General features: G+C 40.9%; 1 protein-coding gene and 1 long non-coding RNA gene across 6 annotated transcripts; one reads left to right on the forward strand and one right to left on the reverse strand.

The window, feature by feature from the left end:
* Window positions 1–317: 317 nt before the first annotated feature.
* On the forward strand, window positions 318–9479 carry LOC113463553. Of its 5 annotated transcripts, none has more exons than XR_005510691.1 (6): window positions 318–425; window positions 527–6219; window positions 6357–6442; window positions 6815–7072; window positions 7195–7257; window positions 7340–9479. It is a non-coding gene; the product is annotated as an uncharacterized LOC113463553 (long non-coding RNA). The 5 variants fall into 5 exon arrangements; XR_003387954.2 differs by having other exon boundaries at window positions 318–837; window positions 6031–6219; window positions 7340–9469; XR_003387955.2 differs by having other exon boundaries at window positions 318–837; window positions 6050–6219; window positions 7340–9469.
* A 9264-nt stretch (window positions 9480–18743) lies between these two features.
* Window positions 18744–21333, reverse strand: LOC103719452 (RING-H2 finger protein ATL16-like). The gene is made up of 2 exons (XM_039123619.1): window positions 19148–21333; window positions 18744–19050 (listed from the first exon to the last, which is right to left on the reverse strand). Exon 1 carries the CDS (start codon window positions 20484–20486, stop codon window positions 19506–19508), a length of 981 nt encoding a protein of 326 aa, XP_038979547.1. The 5' UTR covers window positions 20487–21333; the 3' UTR covers window positions 18744–19050; window positions 19148–19505.
* Between the last annotated feature and the right edge of the window lie 194 nt (window positions 21334–21527).

Here is a 21527-nt window from a genome sequence, read left to right on the forward strand (position 1 = left end):
CTGCCAAGAGAAGTTTGGGGACTTGAGGAGGTGTTTGGAGATTGCTTGTGGTCAAGGTCAGTCGTACCGGTACCGGTCGGCGTACCGGTACCGGTCGGCGTACCGGTGGCGTTTCGGACCGGTACGAAACCGGTCCGTACCGGTCCGAACGGGTGGCGTACCGGTCCGAACCAGTCCCGTACCGGTTCTTCAACAATAAATTACTGGTACCGAATTTCACGCTGATTCGGTACCGGTCCCAGGCCGGACTGGTACGTACCGGCCGGTACGGACCGGTACGGCAGACCATGCTTGTGGTATTCTTCTTCTTCTTTTTTTTTTTTTTTGCTAAGGCGGGGAATTTGCACCGTTCTAGTATGAATACATTCAAAAAAAAGTAACATGTCCCGGAAGGCCTCTGCAATCAGTCCAGAGCATAATCCGAGGTATATACAGAGGTATCTATGTTGTATGAGATGATTAATGAGTTTGAGACAGCTCTATATCTGATGAAACAGACTCTTGGATGCTTGCAAAACTTCCACAGGAGCAGCACTTACAGGAAGCATCAAGGCAAGGATGGGGTGGTTGTTTCTTGTGAGAAAAAGAGTGTCCCAGGCTGTTCCATATTTGGAAAATGCAATTGAGAAGTTGAAGAGCTGCATTACTCCAAAGCATTTTTGGGTTGGGTTTTGTCTATAAGCATTTGCAACAGGCATACTTGGAGATGGACCAGCTGCTGTCTGTGAAGATGCCAGAACTTGCAAAAGACTTCATTGATTTCTCATTCGAGCCATACCATGAGGATTCAATAGACACATGCCAATGCCTTTCAAATGCATATGGAGCCATTGGAAGGTGCATTTTCATCTCATCATTTTACTTAAATACTAGCATATCTTTTGTTTTTAGTTTTCTAGTACCCATAAGTTATTATGGTTTTGAAACTAAGGTTTATGGTTGACTTTGCGGTATCTATCTACGTTAAATTCAGTTGTCTTAAAGGTACACGTGGAATCATTAATGGTTTACTTCAACCATAAAATTTGTTTTTGCACTCATTTGTCTCGTTGAGCATGATACTGATGCTTGGATTGATCTCACCTATCTTGTCATCATTTGCTGGCCATTGAATTATCACATGTCAAAAAAAAGCTGGGCTGTTTCTTCAATAGTTTTTCACTTTTCCATTTGAAAGAACTTGCTTTGGTGCTGAAAATCTCAATATGATCCGTAAATTGATAAAAGGTGATCAATTTGCAAATCTCCTAGATCTCTTTCTCAACTAGAGAGCTGAACCTGTACCTCTTAAAAAATTTCAAGTCATCATTCACCAATGAGGTAGTTGATTCAATGCTCAAAAGTTCTGCAGAAGAAGCAAAATAAACACCCATCCCTGCTGTTTAGTCTTACTTTTCTGCTAGAGTTCAAATTTCAAGGATCTTACTATGATTGCTCTTGTAAACCAGCTTAGCTCATTCTTATTCACAATAGAACAATGGATTTGCTCCACCGAAGAGGTGCCTGGAGTCTCACCAACACAAGTCTTCAGATAAGAAAAAGGTTAAACTCAGAACTTTTCATTTAAGAAGCTTGCAGGTAGAAAGTATCCTCTAGGCTCAAACTCAATTCTATTTCAACCATTTACTCAAACTCAGACTTTCCATGACAGAAGATAATTTATGACTTCATAAAACTACAAGATTTGAATTTTCATGGAATTCATGAAAATATCAGAAAACTACTTGTGTTCTCAGCAGAACTGATGCCTTTTATTGGAGAGTGATCTACCAAGATCTTGTTGCCTGGTGCAAACCATTAGAATGACTACTATTTTCATTCAAACTATGCCTATCTTCTTATATATTGATTCTTGATTCATGACATTCTGTCTTGGTTGGATTGGTTTCTTTGGTCTCTTATGGCTGCATCATCTGAAGTTTCTTCAAGATCAACGTGAATATAGATTCAAGTGCATCTACAATGCTCAATATTGTTTGTCATCATATTTGCATCAAGAAAAATATGCAGGATATCTTCAAACGTAGTAGTTCACTAGTAAATTTCTCGGACTAACACTAGATAGCTTGTTTCTGAAATCCACCACTTGTTTCTTGGACATGGTTTTTCAACTTCTGTAAATTTAACATCTGACCTCCATTTATTTGTGAACCAGACTTTAACAGTGTAAAAAGCTATTAGGCAAACAAGTTGTTATATAAATCTCTGGCACTAATATGGATAAATCTTCAAGATGATCATGTGCAATATTTTCCCAACAAATTACTAAACTAGGGAAGGCTCCCCGCCCCCCTCCCCCTTTTTAATATATTTTAAAGGATGGTCGTTATATTGATGTCGATCAATTGAGATTTTGAATATCTTTCTCTGTAAGGGTTCTTTTCTGATTTGCTACCGTCAACTGATTTGTTTACAACATAGGTAGTCTTGTTATGAGGGGGTTATGAAGGTACCCTAATACCTCAAAAAGGTGTCTTAAATAAAGTTTATTTCTTTAAAAATTGAATCGATTGCTATAATGGAAGAGATGGGGTGGACGATGCATATATATGCTTTTGGAGTCTTGGCTAATCTCAATGTACTGGAATATTTTCTAAGGCAACAACGTAGTTGAAATATTTTATCAATTGAAAAAATGAGAAAGCAGTCAATGCAGATAAGTTAATTGATAGTTCTAATGATAGTTCTAAGTTGGTTAACCTTGGTTAATCAACTTCTTACCATTTATGGCTAATTATCATCATGATGGCAACCCTTAACTGTATAGTAGCAAATAACTGGCTAACTTTTGGCGAATGAGGGGCTCTGAGGGCTAAAAGGCTACGAGCAGGAACCTACCTTACAGGCTTATAGGTTACATGGTTTAAGCTTGCACAGTCAAGTGTGACCCTCCAAGATTTCTCTATTCTTGAATGGAATAGAGGGAAGAAGGGAAGCTAAGATTTCAGGTGGATCTGTGGGAAACTTAAAGAGGGACAGAACTTTTACAGGTAGCTTTGGTGTAAGGTAGTAGAGGTAAAGGACCACTGCTTGACATGCTATGGGTAGAGACCATGAATGCCCTCTGTGTGTGTGAGGCAGAGAGAGAGAGAGAGAGAGAGAGAGAGAGAGACCTAGGAATGATAAAGGATTGAAAAACATGTGCACTGATGGAGGATGTAGCGTCTTTCAGAAATTTATGCTTTTGAAAATTCGAAAAGCAGGCTCGAGAGTTGGACTTCAGCTTATTGGCTATGCAGGAGCATAATAGTGAAAATTCGAAAAACAGGCTCAGTTTCATTAAATTTTTCTATTCAATGCATAGTGACTTTTCTTGTTAATTTTATATTGTTCAATTGTACATAATAGAGTTATTCACAAAGGCTGAGGATGCAATAGGTTTAGGTTTTAACTAGTTGTTTGATACCCAATATGGTTCTTGATTAATCTCTATGTGGTTTGTGCAGGACTAATCATCGTATGCTCAGTATTAGATCCTTGTGATCTGCATACGTGTGCGTGTGCTTGCATGCTTGCAGATGTTTTACATGCTGTTCATGTTTTTGTTTGTTGAAGTAGGAGATTATTTCTTTATTGTTAGTTCTTGATTATGTTAATTGAATCATAATCAAAGTTTGAGCATTATCTTGTTCTATAAACCTTCAATAATATCTCAATGTCTGATAGAATGATAATTATTCATTGATTAAACTCAACTTTTCGTACTAATTTTTCGTATGAGTGAAAGGTGGTTTTGGATCTAACAAGGGATGAATAGTTTGGCAATGACTTATTGGCTCATATGACAAGTCATGGTTTCATCATTTATTGGAGGCAAAAATACGTTTTGCCTAATCGATCCTTGTACAAACTAGAACGAACTTATCAAATACCCTTAATGGTTTAGTAGGTGGGGTCAAAATTATCAAACAAGAGCTCATCATGACTGGTTGGGGTACTAAAAAAGACAAAAAAGAGCTAAAGCAAAGTGTCCCAGCTGATGCTTATATCCTAGTCAACCCAATTGTCATTCATGAAAGACTTCTTAACAAGGATTTAGGTCACCTGAAAATAAGATGGTAGCATTGGTTCCATGCCATTCTGATAGGAAACCAAGACAGGAACACCTGAGGGACACCAGTTTGTTAATGGGCTAGAACACACTGCCTAGCCTCGCTGAAATCGGTCAACACCGGCTGATACCAAAAGGCAGTTTGACCGGTACCTGGTGCAACCTGACTGGGTTGCTTGATTTCGAAAGAAAGGAAAAAAAAAGATAGAGAGCAATGGGGGCAATGCTCACTTTCTCTTTGACTTAGCCATCAGAAGCCAGTGCGGTCAGAGACCAAGAAAAAGAGAGGGAGAGAGGGAGAAGGAGAGAGAGAGAGGAAGGGAGAAGATAAAGGGGGGGAAGGAGGGCAGATCCCTCATAGTGATCTGGCCTCCTTGACACTGGAAACCTCTTAAAAAAATGCATCAATTTCACTCACCTACTCATGTAGGAGAAAATTTTAAAAAATGAGGAAAATAAAAGAAAATTCAAAATTTGACATCCTGTTACATTACAGATGCCAGACCATTACATGCTGTTAAATTTTCAGCAGTCTGCAAATTGATAATCAAAGTTCCATTGCTGTTAAATTTTCAGCAGTCGGCAAATTGATAATCAAAGTTCCATTACACAGTTTGTATGCTTTGGTTGTGCAGTGTGATGGGAATCAATTATAATTGGCAGTAAACTTTAGCTTGTACCAAGTAAAACTAATTTTGGTCATTGAGAAACATGAAGAAATGAAAATGGGTGAAGTGTGGTGAAGTTTGCCTGAATTCACATATTTGGACCTCTATTTTGATTCTTGTTGCCTTGCCTATGTTTATAACCACCAAATTTTTCCTACTTGTCTTTGCCTATAAAATATATTAGCCGCCAGCTTCTTTGCCATCTTAACCAATTAGATTCCTGGGAAGAGGTTTGCCCATCTTTATTGTACTTTTTTTTTACCTGTGCGTTTCCTTAGGGCTTGTGAATCGAAACGAGGTGATCCACACCGTCCTTTTCATTAAGAAAAAAGGATTCTTATAGCTAGGTTTATGCAGCCACATTGGTTTTAGGCTACAATTGGAAGTTTTTATTCATGAAATTCGAATATTCTACTAAAGGCAGATATTACAAATCCCATGGTTCCATGAATTATCTGAATATTCATTATGCAAACAAACCCCCAGTTGTATTTGTAATTTTAGAAACAAAGGAAAAATAAATCATGATATAGAGTATTTCAAAATGCACCCTTGTTCTGGATGTCCATTTTTTTTCTTTGCTTCCCCCTGAAGTCTTCATATTGCAAACAAATTCGAGGATTGCCCACTAGAAGTCATGATATTTAATGGAGCATGATGAGCTGTAAAATTTTGTCAAATGTTTTTCGCACATTATGGACATGAGACTAATGCATGACAGAATTGATAACCATTTGTTTGAAGATTCCTATGAATAAAGAAGGCAATAAAAACTATTTCTTAAAATGTCAGCATGGATCACATAGAGAAATTTTGGCTCCAATATCAACAAACATATCTTTGATATCTCACATGTCTAAATTGTAAAATATTCTGATCTCATATAAATCTGCTAATATAGAGGAGATTAATTGTTAAATTTGTATGCTCTCTAGCTTCACAAAAAGCCTTGGTGCTTTCAGTCAGTAAATGGGCCCTATGTAGTTTTTTCTTCCCCACAAGCAAATCAAGAAATTAAATTTAAGGAGATACAAAATCTTTAGTTTGTCACTACCCAGTTTCTCCTGTAAGACTATACTAATTTTTTGCGTGCATTAAAACTGACCGTTCCATGTTGTAAAATGTTTATAATTATCTATAAAGCATTTTGTGAATTTGTATCTTTGTGGTACAAAAGAGTTTTCTATGTCTAAAGAATCACTCATCTGTAACTGTATGTCTAAATTATATTTTACACTCGTTACTCAAGTCATTGTCTTTTACATTTGGGACAAATGATATGGTCACAACGTTGTCTACTTCAAAGTGCAGCTATTCTCTTGCAATGCAGTTCCAACGACAGGTTGCAGATGCATTGAACTCCAAGAGGCTTACCAGCTTCTTGAGCAGCTAAAGAAAAAGGCCAAGGGATCACCATCTGCTTCTTTCCTGAAAACACTCTTTCCCTGCCTCCATGAAAGTGATGTTACACATAACAAACTTGTGTAACCTTATGGTAAGGTATGTTTTATACATTTCAAAGCACTAGTCGTTCCAATGCCAGTGTGATATGAATGTTTCTGCGATATGCATCTGTTAAATATTGAAAAAATTGACAGGTCATGCAACCATTCTTTCCTATCTTGTGTTTCAACCAGGAACTGTGCATGATAACTGATAAGGCTTCTTGTGGTGAAACAGTATAGAGAATTTACCGATGCCATTGAGATACCAAGGAAAAAGGGTAAATCCAACTTGGGAAGTATCTTCTTGGTATTCTTGTTAGAGATAATAGCCAAGTTCTGCCAGAAAGTTATAACCAAACCATACTATTGTGTTCCTCTTTATAATCCTTAGTCGTTGTTACGAACTGTATTTAGATGTTCTTACCGTTTGAATCCTCTTGACCATGAATTATGTGGTAGTTCAGATGGAAGATACTTCAAGATTAATGATTGTCAGGCATTGGCAGCTGTCAGCTAGTGTGTGTGTGTGTGTTGGGGGGGCGGGGGGGGGAGGCAACAGTTGTTGGTCCTGAAGAATAACTCATCTTAAATAGATTCTTATTATTTCTAGAGCTCTGATTGACACTCCACACCTATATTTTGTCATGCAGACTCTGCACCTGATTTTTTTACATCATCTAAAGCTGGAGAGTCGTTGTTCAGGTGCATAAGCTGAGCATCCAAGTCGCTTACTCAAGTTTCTGACGAAAATACTAAATAATGTGCAGAGGAAAGCTTGTTGAAAACACTTTGCATCATCTTCTTGCATAATAATATTCATATGCAAACAATATCTTTCCCAATTTCATTTAAGAACAATGCTACCTGTAAGCCTGCAGCCACTGAATTGAAATACGTCCCACAAGCAGGTGGGTATGTTGTGCCATTATCATTATTTTTGGTGTATAAACTCTTCTTAATGATGCCAGTCTTTTCTATATTTTTATTTATAGAGATTACTGATAGGTGATGACTGGTTCCAATTTTACAGCTAAAGAGCATGGCAGCATTTTGAGGGAGGATTGGGATGAATACCTCTGGGTACAAAACTAAGGTTTGATCGATTTGAGATCTGACTAAGAGAACTCTGGGTATCAATTCTATAAATTATTAACTAGAAAGGGTTTTCTTTGCAGGTGGAGATGGCGCCCGGCAGCCAGCTTCCTTGAACAGATGCGGTGCCGGCCAATAAACACATCTGAAGCCAGAACTCCGACTCAAGTTCAAAGCCTAAGTGGAGATACTAAAGAATCTATGGGCTATGAAGATTGGCATCAGGTATATTATGAGAATGATATGTAAGTGCGCATAAGCTGCTACATCCCAAACTCATCATCTGGGCTGGCTACGTGATACAGCCGCATGAACCCTAGAACAGTATTCTAGAGATCATGCAAGGCCTATAATATAAATCCAATAACTCTAGAATAATCAATCATAAAGTTCAACTAAATAATCCGTCATTATCAAAAAATAAAGTTCACTCAATTACAAAATTCGAATGTTCATCTGGTATCATAAAATCAACTATCTAACTCTGACGCTCGAACTTCATGTCCAACTCAATCGAAACTATGCATCCGGATTCTAGAAGAAAAAAAAAGAGGTGGTGTGATTTTCCACACAATCACATCAATGTGGATTAAAAAAAATTTAAAATAAAGAGTAACTATAAACCATAACAAAATGCTGGCAAAAATTATAAAATTTCATACCGATTCAACATGAATAAATCCATATAAATATGCATACATCATTAAACATACAGCTCATTTCAGAAAACATATATTATCATACAGTGGTTTCATACATTATAGCTTCCATTTTTATCCGGATTCTCGATCAACAATTAGCTTTTCGATTTGGACTATTTATGATCACGCTTCGGCTCATCACTAGAGTAAGGCTCTTGGTGGCAAATCATAGTATCTGCACTTCAATCAAGATATCTGTGTTTTGGTCCATGACAAACCAAAATATCTATATTTTGGCATGCGGTGGCAAACAAATGTGTCATGATTCGGTCTGTAACTGGCAATCTGTAATATATCTAATCCAAATCATTTTATTCATTAATCACATTATTTAATTTTATCTATACTAGAGAAAATATAATTTCATATTATAATTTTTATCAAATTTCAAAATAACCAACAATATATTCCAAACAACTAAAAACATTATCCAAGCATCCAAAATCATCGATATTTGATATGTCTACTCAATAAAGAAACATATATTTACATGTATATTCATATCAAAGATTAATTAGCAATCACACAGTAAATAATGCAAAACCTATAATTATCAACACGTGTTACAAAATATATATTATTCATATAGGTGATTGTATATAGGAATTTTTATCTTTATCAGTCTCAAACTCAAGTAAACGAACACCGATCCACTCATTGATTTACGAACTCGAGGGCAAAGTGTTCTGCTTAATACTTGCTTTTTCAAATGATGGCTCACTTAGAGAGCCAGACCTCATCATCAGAACAATTGTAAACGTCTAGGGTCGATGATGAAAAATTATAGAAGAATAGGATAGATGGTTGCACCGTGCTAGCTTGGGACCTGTGGTCACATGACATTAGTCTGGGACCCTTCCAAGGGTCTACTTGAATTTCCAAAGTACCTGGACCCGCCATTGGTCCACTAAAACATGGAGAGAGAGAAAGAAGAGTAGAGAGAATAAAGAGAGCAAGATAGGAAAAAGGCAAGAGAGAGAAAGCAAGAGGAAGAGAGAGACTTGGGGTTCTCTCTCAAAAGAGAGAAAGAAGAGCCCACGACGACGTCCTCCAGGCGGCAGCGATGAGTGCATGATAAGATATTTGATCTTATCATAATATCTTTTTGTACTCTTGGTATCACAAAGTTCATTTATTCTGAAACTCATTTCTAGTTGCTAAAGTGATTTGATCTTATTGCTCATATGCTCTAAATCATGAAAATCATTTGCACTGGCACATTGAAATATTAGCTCTGATACTACACTGATACATGCATGACACATAAGATTTACTGAAACATTAACTCATGTTACATGTATCCTGCTGTAATAGATAAGAAATCTTCATGCATAAGAAATTCTGGACTTAAAACCTTGATTTGTAAGAATTTCTTAATTGTTAAGTTCTCAATTCATAAAAATTCAGTTATATTATTTGCTCTGATACATTTTCGGTATACGAGTATCTTGCTATGATATATAAGAAATCATGATGATACATAAATCTTGATACATAATAATAATAATAATAATAATAATAATAAATCATGATACATAAGCTAATGGCACATAATCATAAGCGCTGATAAATACTCATATAATTAGGCTAGTTTCCATTTCTGAAATCCATTCAAAATTTCTTTTTAGCCACCTTCTTGATGTGACAAAAGGGGGAGAAGATACCAAATGGGAGAATGGTGAGTATATGCTTTATGGAGAGAATGAAGTAAACTTATAACTTAGATATGTTGATATCCCTAAGCACAATCCTTTTATCTTGCATATACTCATAGTTTTGTCATCATCAAAAAGAAGGAGATTGTTGACCCTAGGTTTGCAAGAATTATATTTACTAATGATTGTGTTTTGCAAGAAAGAAAAGATCTAAGTATTTTGCAGGGATCATGGCCAAGGAACAGAGTTGACTCAAGAAGGGTTCAAGTCGACTCTGGCACGATAGTTGTCTATTGGCACAGTGAATGAGTCGACCCCCACAAGACTTGAGTTGACCCCAGTGTAGTTCAAATTTCACAGAGAGCTTTTGCTGCCTGAGACATTTCTTCATGAGTCGACCCTTGTGTTTAAAGAGTCGACCCCCGATCTCAATGAGTCGACCCTTCTATTTCAAGAGTCGACCCCTGATCTCAATGAGTCGACCTTGTGTTTCAAGAGTCGACCCTAGCTCAGTCTTAGCATTGGACAGAAAGTCAACTTCTGGATTTCTCAATGAGTTGACCCTTGTATTTGTTGAGTCGACCCTCGATGCAGATGAGTCGACCCATTGGGTTTGACGAGTCGACTCCAAAGGATCAAGAGATGACCCCTTTCGAAATGAGCTAAAGGACAAAAGTCAGAAACAATGGTCGAGTCGACTCCCTGGGAAAAAAATAGAAATCCATTTTTCGGATGAACAGTGGCTGAGTCGACTCCAGGAGACAACGAGTCGACTTCCTGAGGAAAAGATAGAAATCCGTTTTTCGGATGAACAGTGGCTGAGTCGACTCCAAGAGACGAGTCGACTCCCTGAGAAAACAACAGAAGAGCGATTTTCGAAGGAACAGTGGCCGAGTCGACTCCAGAAATCTTCGAGCCGACTCACTTAAAGGGAAGAGCAAAAAGCAAGCTCAGATGAATAGTTTGCCGAGTCGACTCTAGAAAATTCTGAGCCGACTCCACTAATGAACGACAGAAGATCAATTTTGAAGGACACAACCTCAAGTCGACACCTTAGAAGTTCGAGTCGACTCCAGGACCAACCAAGTCGACCCTAAGTTTACACGAATCGACTCGAAATTGACTGGCATCTCTAATGGCGCTATTTTTAGAAGAATAGTATGGAGGGAAAATGTTAGTAACGGCTATATTTTTGTATCTAACAGCTAGTAAGATGAACTCAACGACCAAACTTCAAGACATCAATTTGAGAGCCCAAAATTCAGAGTATTAAAGTGAGCAAACCATTGGAAGCATCAAGCTCAGTCATTCTACATCAATCCTCATCTCTGAAAGTTGAAGCATTTAAGACATCCTTCTACACCAACGACTTTTCTATTGCTCCTATCACTGTTTGTATTTACTCTTTTATTGGCTGAGTAATAGTGTGTTTAAATTCTTTCCATCTTATTTGTTTAAGTTTCAGAGGGTTCTGAAACTTGGGAGAAGATCTTGTCCAAACCTTAATTAAACTGTGTAAGGTTGTGGTTGGTGAGCTGGAGAAAATTAACTGGGTTCGTTGTGATCCGGAAAAACAACAAGTTGGTTGTAAACTTGTAAAACAACAGGTTTGGTTCTAGTCAGTGAGCCTGTGAAAACCGACCGAGTTCGTTGTGATCTCGTGAAAACAAGTTGGTTGTGAGCTTGTAAAACAACCGGACTGTAATCGGGGTGATTATAATGAAATTTCTAAGAGGTCTTGGGAAGTGGACGTAGGTACAAGGTTGGCACCGAACCACTATAAAATCCTTTGTGTTTGTGATTGCCTTACTTTTTCTTGTTGCAATTGTTGCTTCTTTGCTTTATCTTATTGCAATTGCTTTAGCCTTTCTTATATGCAATCACATCCCATCTTGCTTAGTGATTTGGGTCTTTGCTTGATTACTTAGAGATAATCCCAACGGGAAAGCTACTGGTAGTACTCGGGATTAGTCTCAACTAATCTTACTGTAGCTATCTAAGGCGCCGCACCAAGGGAGGTGTTGTGGACCCTAGCTCGCCACACCACCAAGAAGCCAACCGTGGAAGACTTCAGGCCTTGACGGTGCCAAGGGAGGGCCAAACCATGGCCAAAGTCTTGCACATGACCACATGATGAGGACCCTCCATGAACACTGCCGTTGGGGCCCGCGAGCAAGGGGGATTCAAGGCCTAGACAAGGCCAAAGGAGAGCATCGCCAAGCACAAGGCTCTGACCAACCTCTTGGCTTGGAGGAGTGGCCAAGCCTTGGCCAAGCATCCCCGAGGTTAGCCAAGACAAGGCCCAGCAGCCCCTAGCCATGGCATGCTCGTGCGTGACCCAAGCCACGCCCGTGTGCGTCCATTGCACGCCCTCGGGCGTGCCCAGGCTGCGGCTGCGCGCGCCCAGGCCGGCCGCGCCCGCTCGCGCGTGCCCGCTATCGGGCGAGGTTCGGCCGCCTGAACCTCGCTAACCACAGGACCATGCGCGCTCGACCGTGCGACTGCGCGCGCATACGGCCGCGCACGCCCGCACCCGATAGCGACCTGCCGCGGCCGTGCGCTCCCGCTGCCGTCCACACACAGTGCGCGTGCGCCAGGCCCCTGCCATACCCCAGCACCCCTGCCGCGCACCCAGACACCCTGCCATGCCAGACGCCCAACCAGCACCCTGTCTGGCCCCTGCCAACTAGCCAGCTGCCCTAGCCGCGCCTAGGCCCTGCCAGCCACCTTCCTGCCCCTTGCAAAGGCCACAACCAGGCCAGCCAAGGGCCAGACCTGCTGCCAGCATATGCCTAAGGCTTGGCCAACGCATGGCCAAGCCTTTGGCCCTACATGTGCCATGAAGCCCTCTATGCCTTAGCCACTCTTGTGCCACTTGAAGAACACTATAAATAGGAGGGAATGAGGGTCTTTTGAGCTATCATCTATCTTATGTCTTAGAAGTGTTTTTGCTTTGTTTCGGCCTTAGGCTTGGGAGGGCTTTGCCCTATTGTATTCGGTCCTTGAACTTGTTCTTGGACTTGGGCTAGTGGAGACCAATCATAGTTTTCACTAGATTATCTTTGTATGTTCTTTCTTTTGGGAATAGAAGCAACCATCAAGCATTCCTCTACCTTATACTTGTGTCCATACTTGTTGTGTTGTCTCTTTCAAGCCAAAGGACGGATCAAGCTGCAACTAGTAAACCCACCCCTTGTCTTGATTTCCACGACCATCTGAAGGAGAGCGTCCATCATTTCCAATAAGCCAAGTGCCGGACCAAGCTGCAGCCAGTAGGCCCGCCCCTTGACTTCTATCCGTGACTATTCGAAGGAGGCGAATATCAATTGGCGTTACCCGCATCGGCCCAAATCAACAACTTAACGAGGTGCGCGCAAGAAGCACGAGGCAAGGATTTGGTGTGGCGACTTGGGGCCGAAAGCCGCCCTCCATCAGGAGGCTATTGGTAGTACCTTGTTCGCTCGCTGACTACAAGAAATTAGGGAACAAGCATTGTATTCAAAGAACTTAAGCAAGAAACCATACCGCTGCATCTTAAGTTTGAATTGTAAAGTTTATTTGATTAAATTTTTAAATATTCAATTCACCTCCCCTCTTGGGCTGCATCTCTAGACAACAATGGTGGACGAGAAACTATGGAAAAGAATCCAAAATAGGGGATCCTTCTCGCAGCTAAATCCGACAACTAGCCGGCACTAAGTTAGGCCGCCAATGGCAGCCTTGGAATCAGAATAACAAGGAGAGAGATTGGGCATCTTACCTCAACTCCGACGACATATCAAGGCCAGATCGATGAGGAATTCAACGTAAACCATAACATTTTTGCTCAAAATTGATTGTGATTGAAAGCGATCTTGATGGTGGTGTGCTGAGAGGGGGAAGGGAAAAGTTTTATAGAGAGATTTCTAGGGTTTTATCGAAATTCGACAAGCCTTAGAAGTCCTTCTTCTGCGGTACTTGAGGAAGGAGGTGAACTCCTATCGGGAGTCCTCTTCCACCTCACGTGCCAGTCACATGAGACTTTGTTTTTTTCTTTTTCATTTTGTGCCAAAGTTCGTGCAGATCTTTTGGGCTTGTGCGAGTTTTTGGGTTGGTCAATGGATCTGGCATTGACCGGGCCCTTACATAAGCTTCTTAACAATTTGACTTATTAAGAAGAAGAAAGGTTCAAGAGATTGGTTCATGAACGGGAATCCCAAAGGGAGATGCTTTTCATGGTCTCAGCAATGTGCAGGCGATGCTTACTAATGAGTTGCCGCCTCTGTCGTCCAAGGCGTGGGAGTGGATGCAATGAGAGTTTCTAATGCCTGGAGTTCTGTGCTTCAACTCAGAACTCCCATATGCGTGCACGGTCACTTGCCTGCAGGTTCTGGCTATTGCCTGTGTTTCCAAGAAAGCCCACGGCAGTAATGCTCAATTATTCTATGTATCCTTGTGAAAACAATGTAGATCTAATCTTTCTATAATACAAATTACACATGGCATTGTGACAGATAAAGGTAGGTAAGTTTTTATTGGTCATTTGTAGTGTGTCTTTAAGGGGGTTAATTTCGTACTGGTCTCCATGTTGCTTCTTAAAATTTCCCATTATAATAAACTTGATGAAGCTTTGTTTTCCATTGATTGCTGTTGAAGACTTTGATAAGAGTTTTCATTAGAGACACAAGTTATGTGATTTCCATTGACAAAGAAGTTGTGCGAAACGTTGATTTTACAATGGGTCCTATATTTTAGTTAGAAGACTTGGTTTCTCTACCCATATTAAAGTTTTCTCATCATTGTTAATCAATTAAATATAGACTTGATCACTTTGGGTGATAGTAAAGAAAATAATTTGGTGCCCATGGTCCATACTGAGTTCTCATCGAATCTAATACCTTGTTTCCAAGATCCATTGTCTCCACATTCCTAAATGAAGGCCCTCCACCAACCATGTGAATTTTACTAAGGACTTGATAATTTAATGGTCACTCAACCAGTAATCTCCTTCTTTTATAACCTAAATCCTGGAATATTATATTAAAAACTGACTCTTTCTATGTGCAACTCTCAACTAATACGTTGAAAAATAAAAAAAGAAACTGTATTATATTATTCTATCTTCTTCTAAATCGTTCACCAACCACCGTCACCCTTCTACCAGCACTGCAGTGGTTAGCCTAGCTGATCATTTGAGTTGGTTAAGCAATGATTAGAAAGGGACTTAGATGAAGCCTCAGAATCAGGTATCCCTTTCGATGTGGTTTCCTTATCATAAAGCTATTAGACAATAAGGGCGGCTGCCTTTAAGTTGGCTTGACACTTGGCTTCCCTTTTTCTCCTCTATAATGTTGGCTACCAGGCTTTCGTTCGCTAGCCCATACCTTCGCGTTTCTTTTTCTTCTTATCCTAAGCGAAGAATCAACTAGTTTCCTTCCTAGAGGAAGAAACTCATATTATATTCAGCTTAAGTTAGACTTCAAGCTATTCCCAATCCTCGTCACTACAAGGTTTTCCCATTTATTTCCGGATGGAAGATTCTCTGTTTACCCGTTGTTCATCAAATGTCAATGAATTTTCTATCTATCCTTTAATTCCTTTTCCTTGAAACATGATTGAGAGTAGCAATGCCAATAACATCTAGAGTAGTAGCCTCTAACAAGGGACCTCTTGAACAAAGAAAATGGTTTCACACGTAATGGCGACATCCAATACGGACCCTGGTGTTCATGTGAGTTGGGTCTTGTTGACCCTGAGAAATGTCCGACCCAAACGCTGAGTTAGTGATGGTCGTTAGAGTTTCCGGCTAGTCTGCTATTCGAATTGGAGAGATAGATAAGATGGGATCGCTGCATGCTTCCACGATGATGCTCTGGTGGAGTTAGATGGTGGAAGAACGAAGTCACTTCAGGCAGCGCTCTGATGCCGGTTCTGATATGAAACAGCAAAAATGAAAATTTCATCAACCACCGTCACCCTTCTACTAGCGCTGCAGTGGTTAGCCTAGCTGATCATTTAAGTTGGTTAAGCAATGATTAGAAGGGACTTGGATGAAGCCTCAGAATCAGGTACCCCTCTCGATGTGGTTTCCTTGTCACAAAGATCATAGACAATAAGGGCGGCTGCCTTTAAGTTGGCTTGACTCTTGGCTTCGCCTTTTCTCCTATTTAATGTTGGCTACCAGACTTTCGTTCACTAGCCCATGCCTTCGCGTTTCTTTTTCTTCTTATCCTAAGCGAAGAATCAACTAGTTTCCTTCCTAGAGGAAGAAACTCATATTATATTCAGCTTAAGTTAGACTTCAAGCTATTCCCAATCCTCGTCGCTACAAGGTTTTCCCATTTATTTCCGGATGGAAGATTCTCTGTTTACCCGTTGTTCATCAAATGTCAATGAATTTTCTATCCATCCTTTAATTCCTTTTCCTTGAAACATGATCAATCACTTCCCAAGCAATGCTAATAACATCTAGAGTAGTAGCCTCTAACAACGGACCTCTTGAACAAAGAAAGTGGTTTCACAAAGAAAAGGGTCCTGCTGTTCATGTGAGTTGGGTCTTGTTGACGCTGGAAACTCGTCCGACCCAAATGTCGAGTTGCTAGTGGTCATTGAAGTTTCTGGCTAGTCTACTGTTCGGATCGAAGAGATGGGAAGGGGTCACTGCACGCTTTCACAATGATGCTTTGATTGAGTTAGATGGTGGAAGAATGAAGTGACTTTGGCCATTAGATGGTGGAAGAATAAAGTGACTTTGGCCAGCGCTCCAATGTAATCTCCAATATGAAACAACAAAAATGAAAAAATCCATCAATCAGAATATGTTCAATGGAGAACCTCTGATGTCTAAGTTAGAAACGACTTTTAGGGAACCAAAGAAACATAATATATAGACGGGGTTAAAAACTATCGTCGAGTAGTTTGGAAGCTATGTGCTGGCTGATAAGGCAATAAATCAAGTATTTCATCCATAAATCATTTCCGCATTTCTCGATAGCAGGATTTGCTCAAATACTGCATTCATTAGGAAACAGTCAGCGATACAGCTTGAGTTGTTGCCATCTCCGCACGCCTTTTGGACGACAAAAAATTTTGAGTGCTCAATCTATGGCTAAACGCCGAATTTTTGTTGATCGGTTCATCTCGTCGGCAAAGGGTCGGTCTCAAAAGATGTATACATGTCCGTCCGGTCCGTTGTTTTGAAGCATTACTCTCGTTCAATTGACAACCAAATTAAACAGTATGGTACAGTTGCTTTCCTATCACTTCATATGCAGTGCTCTCATTAAATGCGGAAGTCCCCATGCAGGAAAAGGAGCATCTCGTTTAGGTGGATATGTCCATTTCTCCCCACAACCGTTGAGCTATCGATATCAGAGTAAATTTCGTTTCAGGATTTGTCTTCCATTCTACAGCCATCCCTGCCATGCTTGGGGCCAGCCGCAGCTCTCCAGAAATGGACCGAGGGCAAAGCTGGTCCTCGGGGGATGGGCAGCAAAAGCAATGGAAAATCTTGTGCTTGTGCTGTTTCGTATCTTTGGGATGTCCTCAATGCATTGAACCTCCAAGTCTCAGGACGCCCAACAGAGCCACATTGGGCTGTGGACGGTCCAAAAACTTTTATTTTATTTTATTTATTTGTTTATTTTGATCACAACGGATAACTCATATAATACGTGCATGCAGATATAGTTAATAAAGTCAGAAAACAAAATATCACATAGCTCTCAATAGCTTTCTATTCTCGGTCCACATGGTATCGCAAGCATGATTGGCCATATATATGGCCATTCAGTCCGCAACTATATTGACTTCTCTAAATATATGCTTCATTCGTACAACTTCATCCTTCACTATTGTTCAGATGCCGGTGAACAACACATACACAATTGCTCTCTGCACATGTGAACGCGGATACCCATGTTTTTACGCAATTTGGTGGAAGCCCGAACAGAAGTGGGGTTGGTGTCTTCGTAGGCTAAAAGACCGCGGCTTGGCTCGTCCGTCCTTTTCGAAGACCCTTGCACAAAATCTTTCGGGGGTAGGGAAACCCTGATTTCTGGCCGGTTGTTCCAGGAGGAGAAAAATCCAGGTGGGACCTACAGCAAATCCATGGCCGGTGTAAGTTATTTTTGCCTATTTTATTTTTAAGAAGAAGAGAAAAAAAGGGAGGAGGAAAGAGATTGTGGGGCGCAAGTGAGCTTAGGCTCATAGTAGAGCAATTATTGCTGGTCATCTGGATTCATATCCAAATTAAACTCGTTTTAGTGATGCGACCGACCTTTGATTACCATGAGAGTTCTTATGAGTGCTCTGCTTTAGAGATATCTAAGGTTCAAATCTTAGAGGTCGGCCTTTGTTAAGCTTCCCCAGAAGCGATTAGTCGAGTCTACAAAGCAAAGTACTTGCTTCCCCCATTCACCTTGCCATACCACTAGATCTATAATGACATAACCACGTAGAGCACCGGGCCGAGAATCGCAAGAATTTTAAAGTCCTCTATGGAAGGGTGAAAAAGAAAGGTTCGAAAATTGCCGAATTAGATATGTACTTAATCTTTTTCAGTAGAATACTGAAGGATTGTGTTCTTTCATGGCCACTGGAACAGTAAGAATCTCGTTCAAAATCGCAGGAGTAGTGAAGGTGGAACCAGCAGGATCCAAAATTAAAGCAGCTCTCTTATGTTTCTTAAAAAAAGTATGACGAATGAAACTAGTGCGTCAATTTAGATCTATAATGACCGACGAGTCGAAACATGTGCATAACCACGTAGAGCGCCGGACCGAGAATCGCAATAATTTTAAAGTTCTTTATGGAAGGGTGGGAAAGAAATGTTCGAAAATTGCTGGATTAGATATGGACTTAATCTTTTTCAGTAGAATATTGAAGGATTATGTTCTTTCATGGCTACTGGGACAGCAAAAATCTCGTTTAAAATCGCAGGAGTAGTGAAGGTGGACCAGCAGGATCCGGGATTAAGGCAGCTCTCTTATGTTCCTTAAAAAAAAAAAAAAGGAGATTTGTTATGACAAATGAAAATTTCTTATAATTCTTAAATCTCTTGTTTATATTTATTAACAAATTTCTTACATAGAGACTATAAAACTACCATGCCAACAAGCTTATATCACCTATGAATAATTGGCAGAGAAATGTAAGACCGATCAATATGTTATCATTAATTCCATAATTCAAAGACTTCTAGGTTTTAATGGCCTTTGATCAAAGAAACATCTTGCTTAGATTGACAGCGAATCCAATCCTTGCTTTTTCAGAAAAACATAAATCACCTGCAAAATGAAATTATCTTATTCTAAAAAATGAGAGATGACAAATTCTAACCCTACTGCCTCTGCTTCATTCTCTCATCTCTGGAGCAAAATTGCCACAAGCTGGAGTTACGAGCCGACACACCATCCTGCCATCCCAACAGGGCTCCACGTTACTTCGCACCGCCATTTGCTGTCATTGTGTCATAATAGTCAAATAAAGATACAGTAAAAAGCGAGAGCTAAATTTTCAAATCAAAACTCAGCAGAAGTCATCATGAACAAAGCACCTTTTCCTTGCGACTCGCGAGAGTCCAAAATAATATCGACATGGCAACTGGCGCACACACACAAACAGTCAAAAGAAAAGTGCTGAAAGGACAGCTTAGAACTCGAACACCTTCCATGATTACAGCGATGGTGCCTCTTATCAGAGAAACAAAACAGCAGCACTTCTCACGATGAAGCCGCCCAACCTCATTTACACTCCCTAATCAACCCCTATCTTTGTACCACAAAAGCTTTTCCATACTCTTCCACCAGTTTTAACATCCACCGTCCAACCAAGAACAAGAACAAGAACAAGAACAAAGAGAAGCATCAGCAGCAGCAGCTGATGTCTCTTGCATATTAATAAAAGAAAAAAGATCATTGATCGGTATGGAATGGAATAATGGCACTTCTTGAGCTCCGGTATCCGAATGAGAAGAACGACCGCCGGACTCTGCTGCTCCCGGCGCAACCACCACCGCTGCTGCTCGCTTCTTCTCCACTCCCTCCTGCCTCTTGAAAACAATGCGGATTGTGTCTCAGTAACTCCTGGACTGAAAGATAGAGCTGCCTATCATTGGAGGAATCCATGGAGAATGACCTCCTTATGGGCTGAACACAGAACTGCTCATCCTTCTCCCTCACATTAATGCACTCATCGCCCATGCTCCCCACTTTGTGGAGCTTCCTCCCCTTTTTCCCATGCCCGGACCTCGGCGAAGGATTAGGAGCTTCCATTCTTGGAGTCTGAGCACCACTCTCGTCTCCTCTCACTTCTATAACTACGCTTCCATTCAGCTGTTGATCAGGAGGTTGGAGCATGAATTGTTCGGCTGGAATTGGTAACGGGCCGGTGATGTCTGACCTACACAGTGGGCAGTTGGCATTGAACTGGAGCCAGATATCGATGCAGTCAATGTGGAAGGCATGGGAGCAGCTGGGGAGGAGCCTGAGCTTCTCCTCCTCCTGGAACTCATTCAAGCACACGGCGCACTCGTTGAAGGAGGTCCGCCGCCGGTCGGCTTCGGTGTCGCCGCCGGCCTTTGTGAATTTGATGATGGGGATGGAGCGGATGGTGGCTGGGTCGAGGCCGCGAAACTCCGTGGCGGTGGTGGTGCTGATGATCGGAGGCATGTGGTGGCGGCGGCGTCGGGACCGGGCGAAGTAGAGGCGGCGGATGAGGTCGGCGCGGCGCAAGTTGAGGCGGCACTTGATGGCGAAGATGTAGTAGCTGACGAGGAGGATGGCGGTGGTGAGGATGCCAAGGATGGTGATGGCCAAGATGGGGAAGCTGGTGTATGAGGAGGAGGTGGAGGGTGGGGGTGGGGTTGTGAGGGGAGGCCTAAGAGTTGGATCCATTGGAGGTGGGGATGGGGAAAGAGAATTGGTTCTAATGGAGGAAAAGAAGACCAAGATAAGATGGATTGAAATGGTGGTGATGGGATCTTAAGACAAGATTTGTGGTCTTGGAGATCTGAGGAAGGTCTTTTGGAGTGCTGACATAAAGGCAGAGATGAAGTGAGAAAGAGATCAGAGGAGATTAGGAATGCAGGGGGGAGGGGAAATTGAAAGGAAAGAAGTATTGAGCTGGACAAATGAAGAGGGATAAGGTGAGGTCCGAGAGGGGGATTCAATGGCATGAGATTGGTAATGTTGCAAAAAGGACAAAAGAGGTCATCACTTTATTTTAGAGAGAGAGAGAGACTTGGGTGACAAGAAAAGCCAGCTAGGAGCCAACTAGGATGAGAGCAGAAGCCTTGGGGAATGAAGATATGGCAAAGGAGGTTGAGTCCGCTTGGAAAATATAGTTGGGGAAAACAAGGGATGCAGTTTTTTGGTGTGTCCATGTGTATGAGTCATTCGCTCTGGCAAAAAAAAAAAAAAAAAAATCATCATCATCATCAACAAGGGATGCAGTTGGGTCTGGTCTCAACTTGATTAAGATTGGACACGAATCGATTTTGCGATTTCTTTTGGACAAATTTTTGATTTGCGTTTCAGATTCATCCCCATCTATTATTTGATGAATTTGGGTTTGGCTCTGATTTCTTTTCTAGGCGATTTGGATGAGGTGGTATAAGTTCAAGAACTTGGATCAATTTTGGACTTCTCTTGTTTGGCTCAAATATAGTTGGGAGAAATTGTATGAGATCTAAACACAAGCTAACTGGAGTAGGGTCTCAATTTGGCGTTTATGCATTTTTCTTTTTTTTTTTTTTTTTGTACTAAAGCAGGTGGATGATACCTGATGAGTACGGATACACCTAATAGAATCAAAAAACAAAATACCTTGGAGTGCCTGAGGCAACTCTCTATCTCCACGTTTATGCTCTTCATTCACGAAACTAAAGATGGGACGTAGCTCGGTACCGAATCAATTCAGGTATGGGATTCATTTGG

This window comes from Phoenix dactylifera, chromosome 2 (assembly GCF_009389715.1).
Source record: "Phoenix dactylifera cultivar Barhee BC4 chromosome 2, palm_55x_up_171113_PBpolish2nd_filt_p, whole genome shotgun sequence".
NCBI lineage: Eukaryota > Viridiplantae > Streptophyta > Magnoliopsida > Arecales > Arecaceae > Phoenix > Phoenix dactylifera.

Coding starts and splice junctions, on each gene's coding strand:
- LOC103719452 (XM_039123619.1), bottom strand. CDS start 20,486: ATGGATCCAACTCTTAGGCCTCCCCTCACAACCCCACCCCCACCCTCC.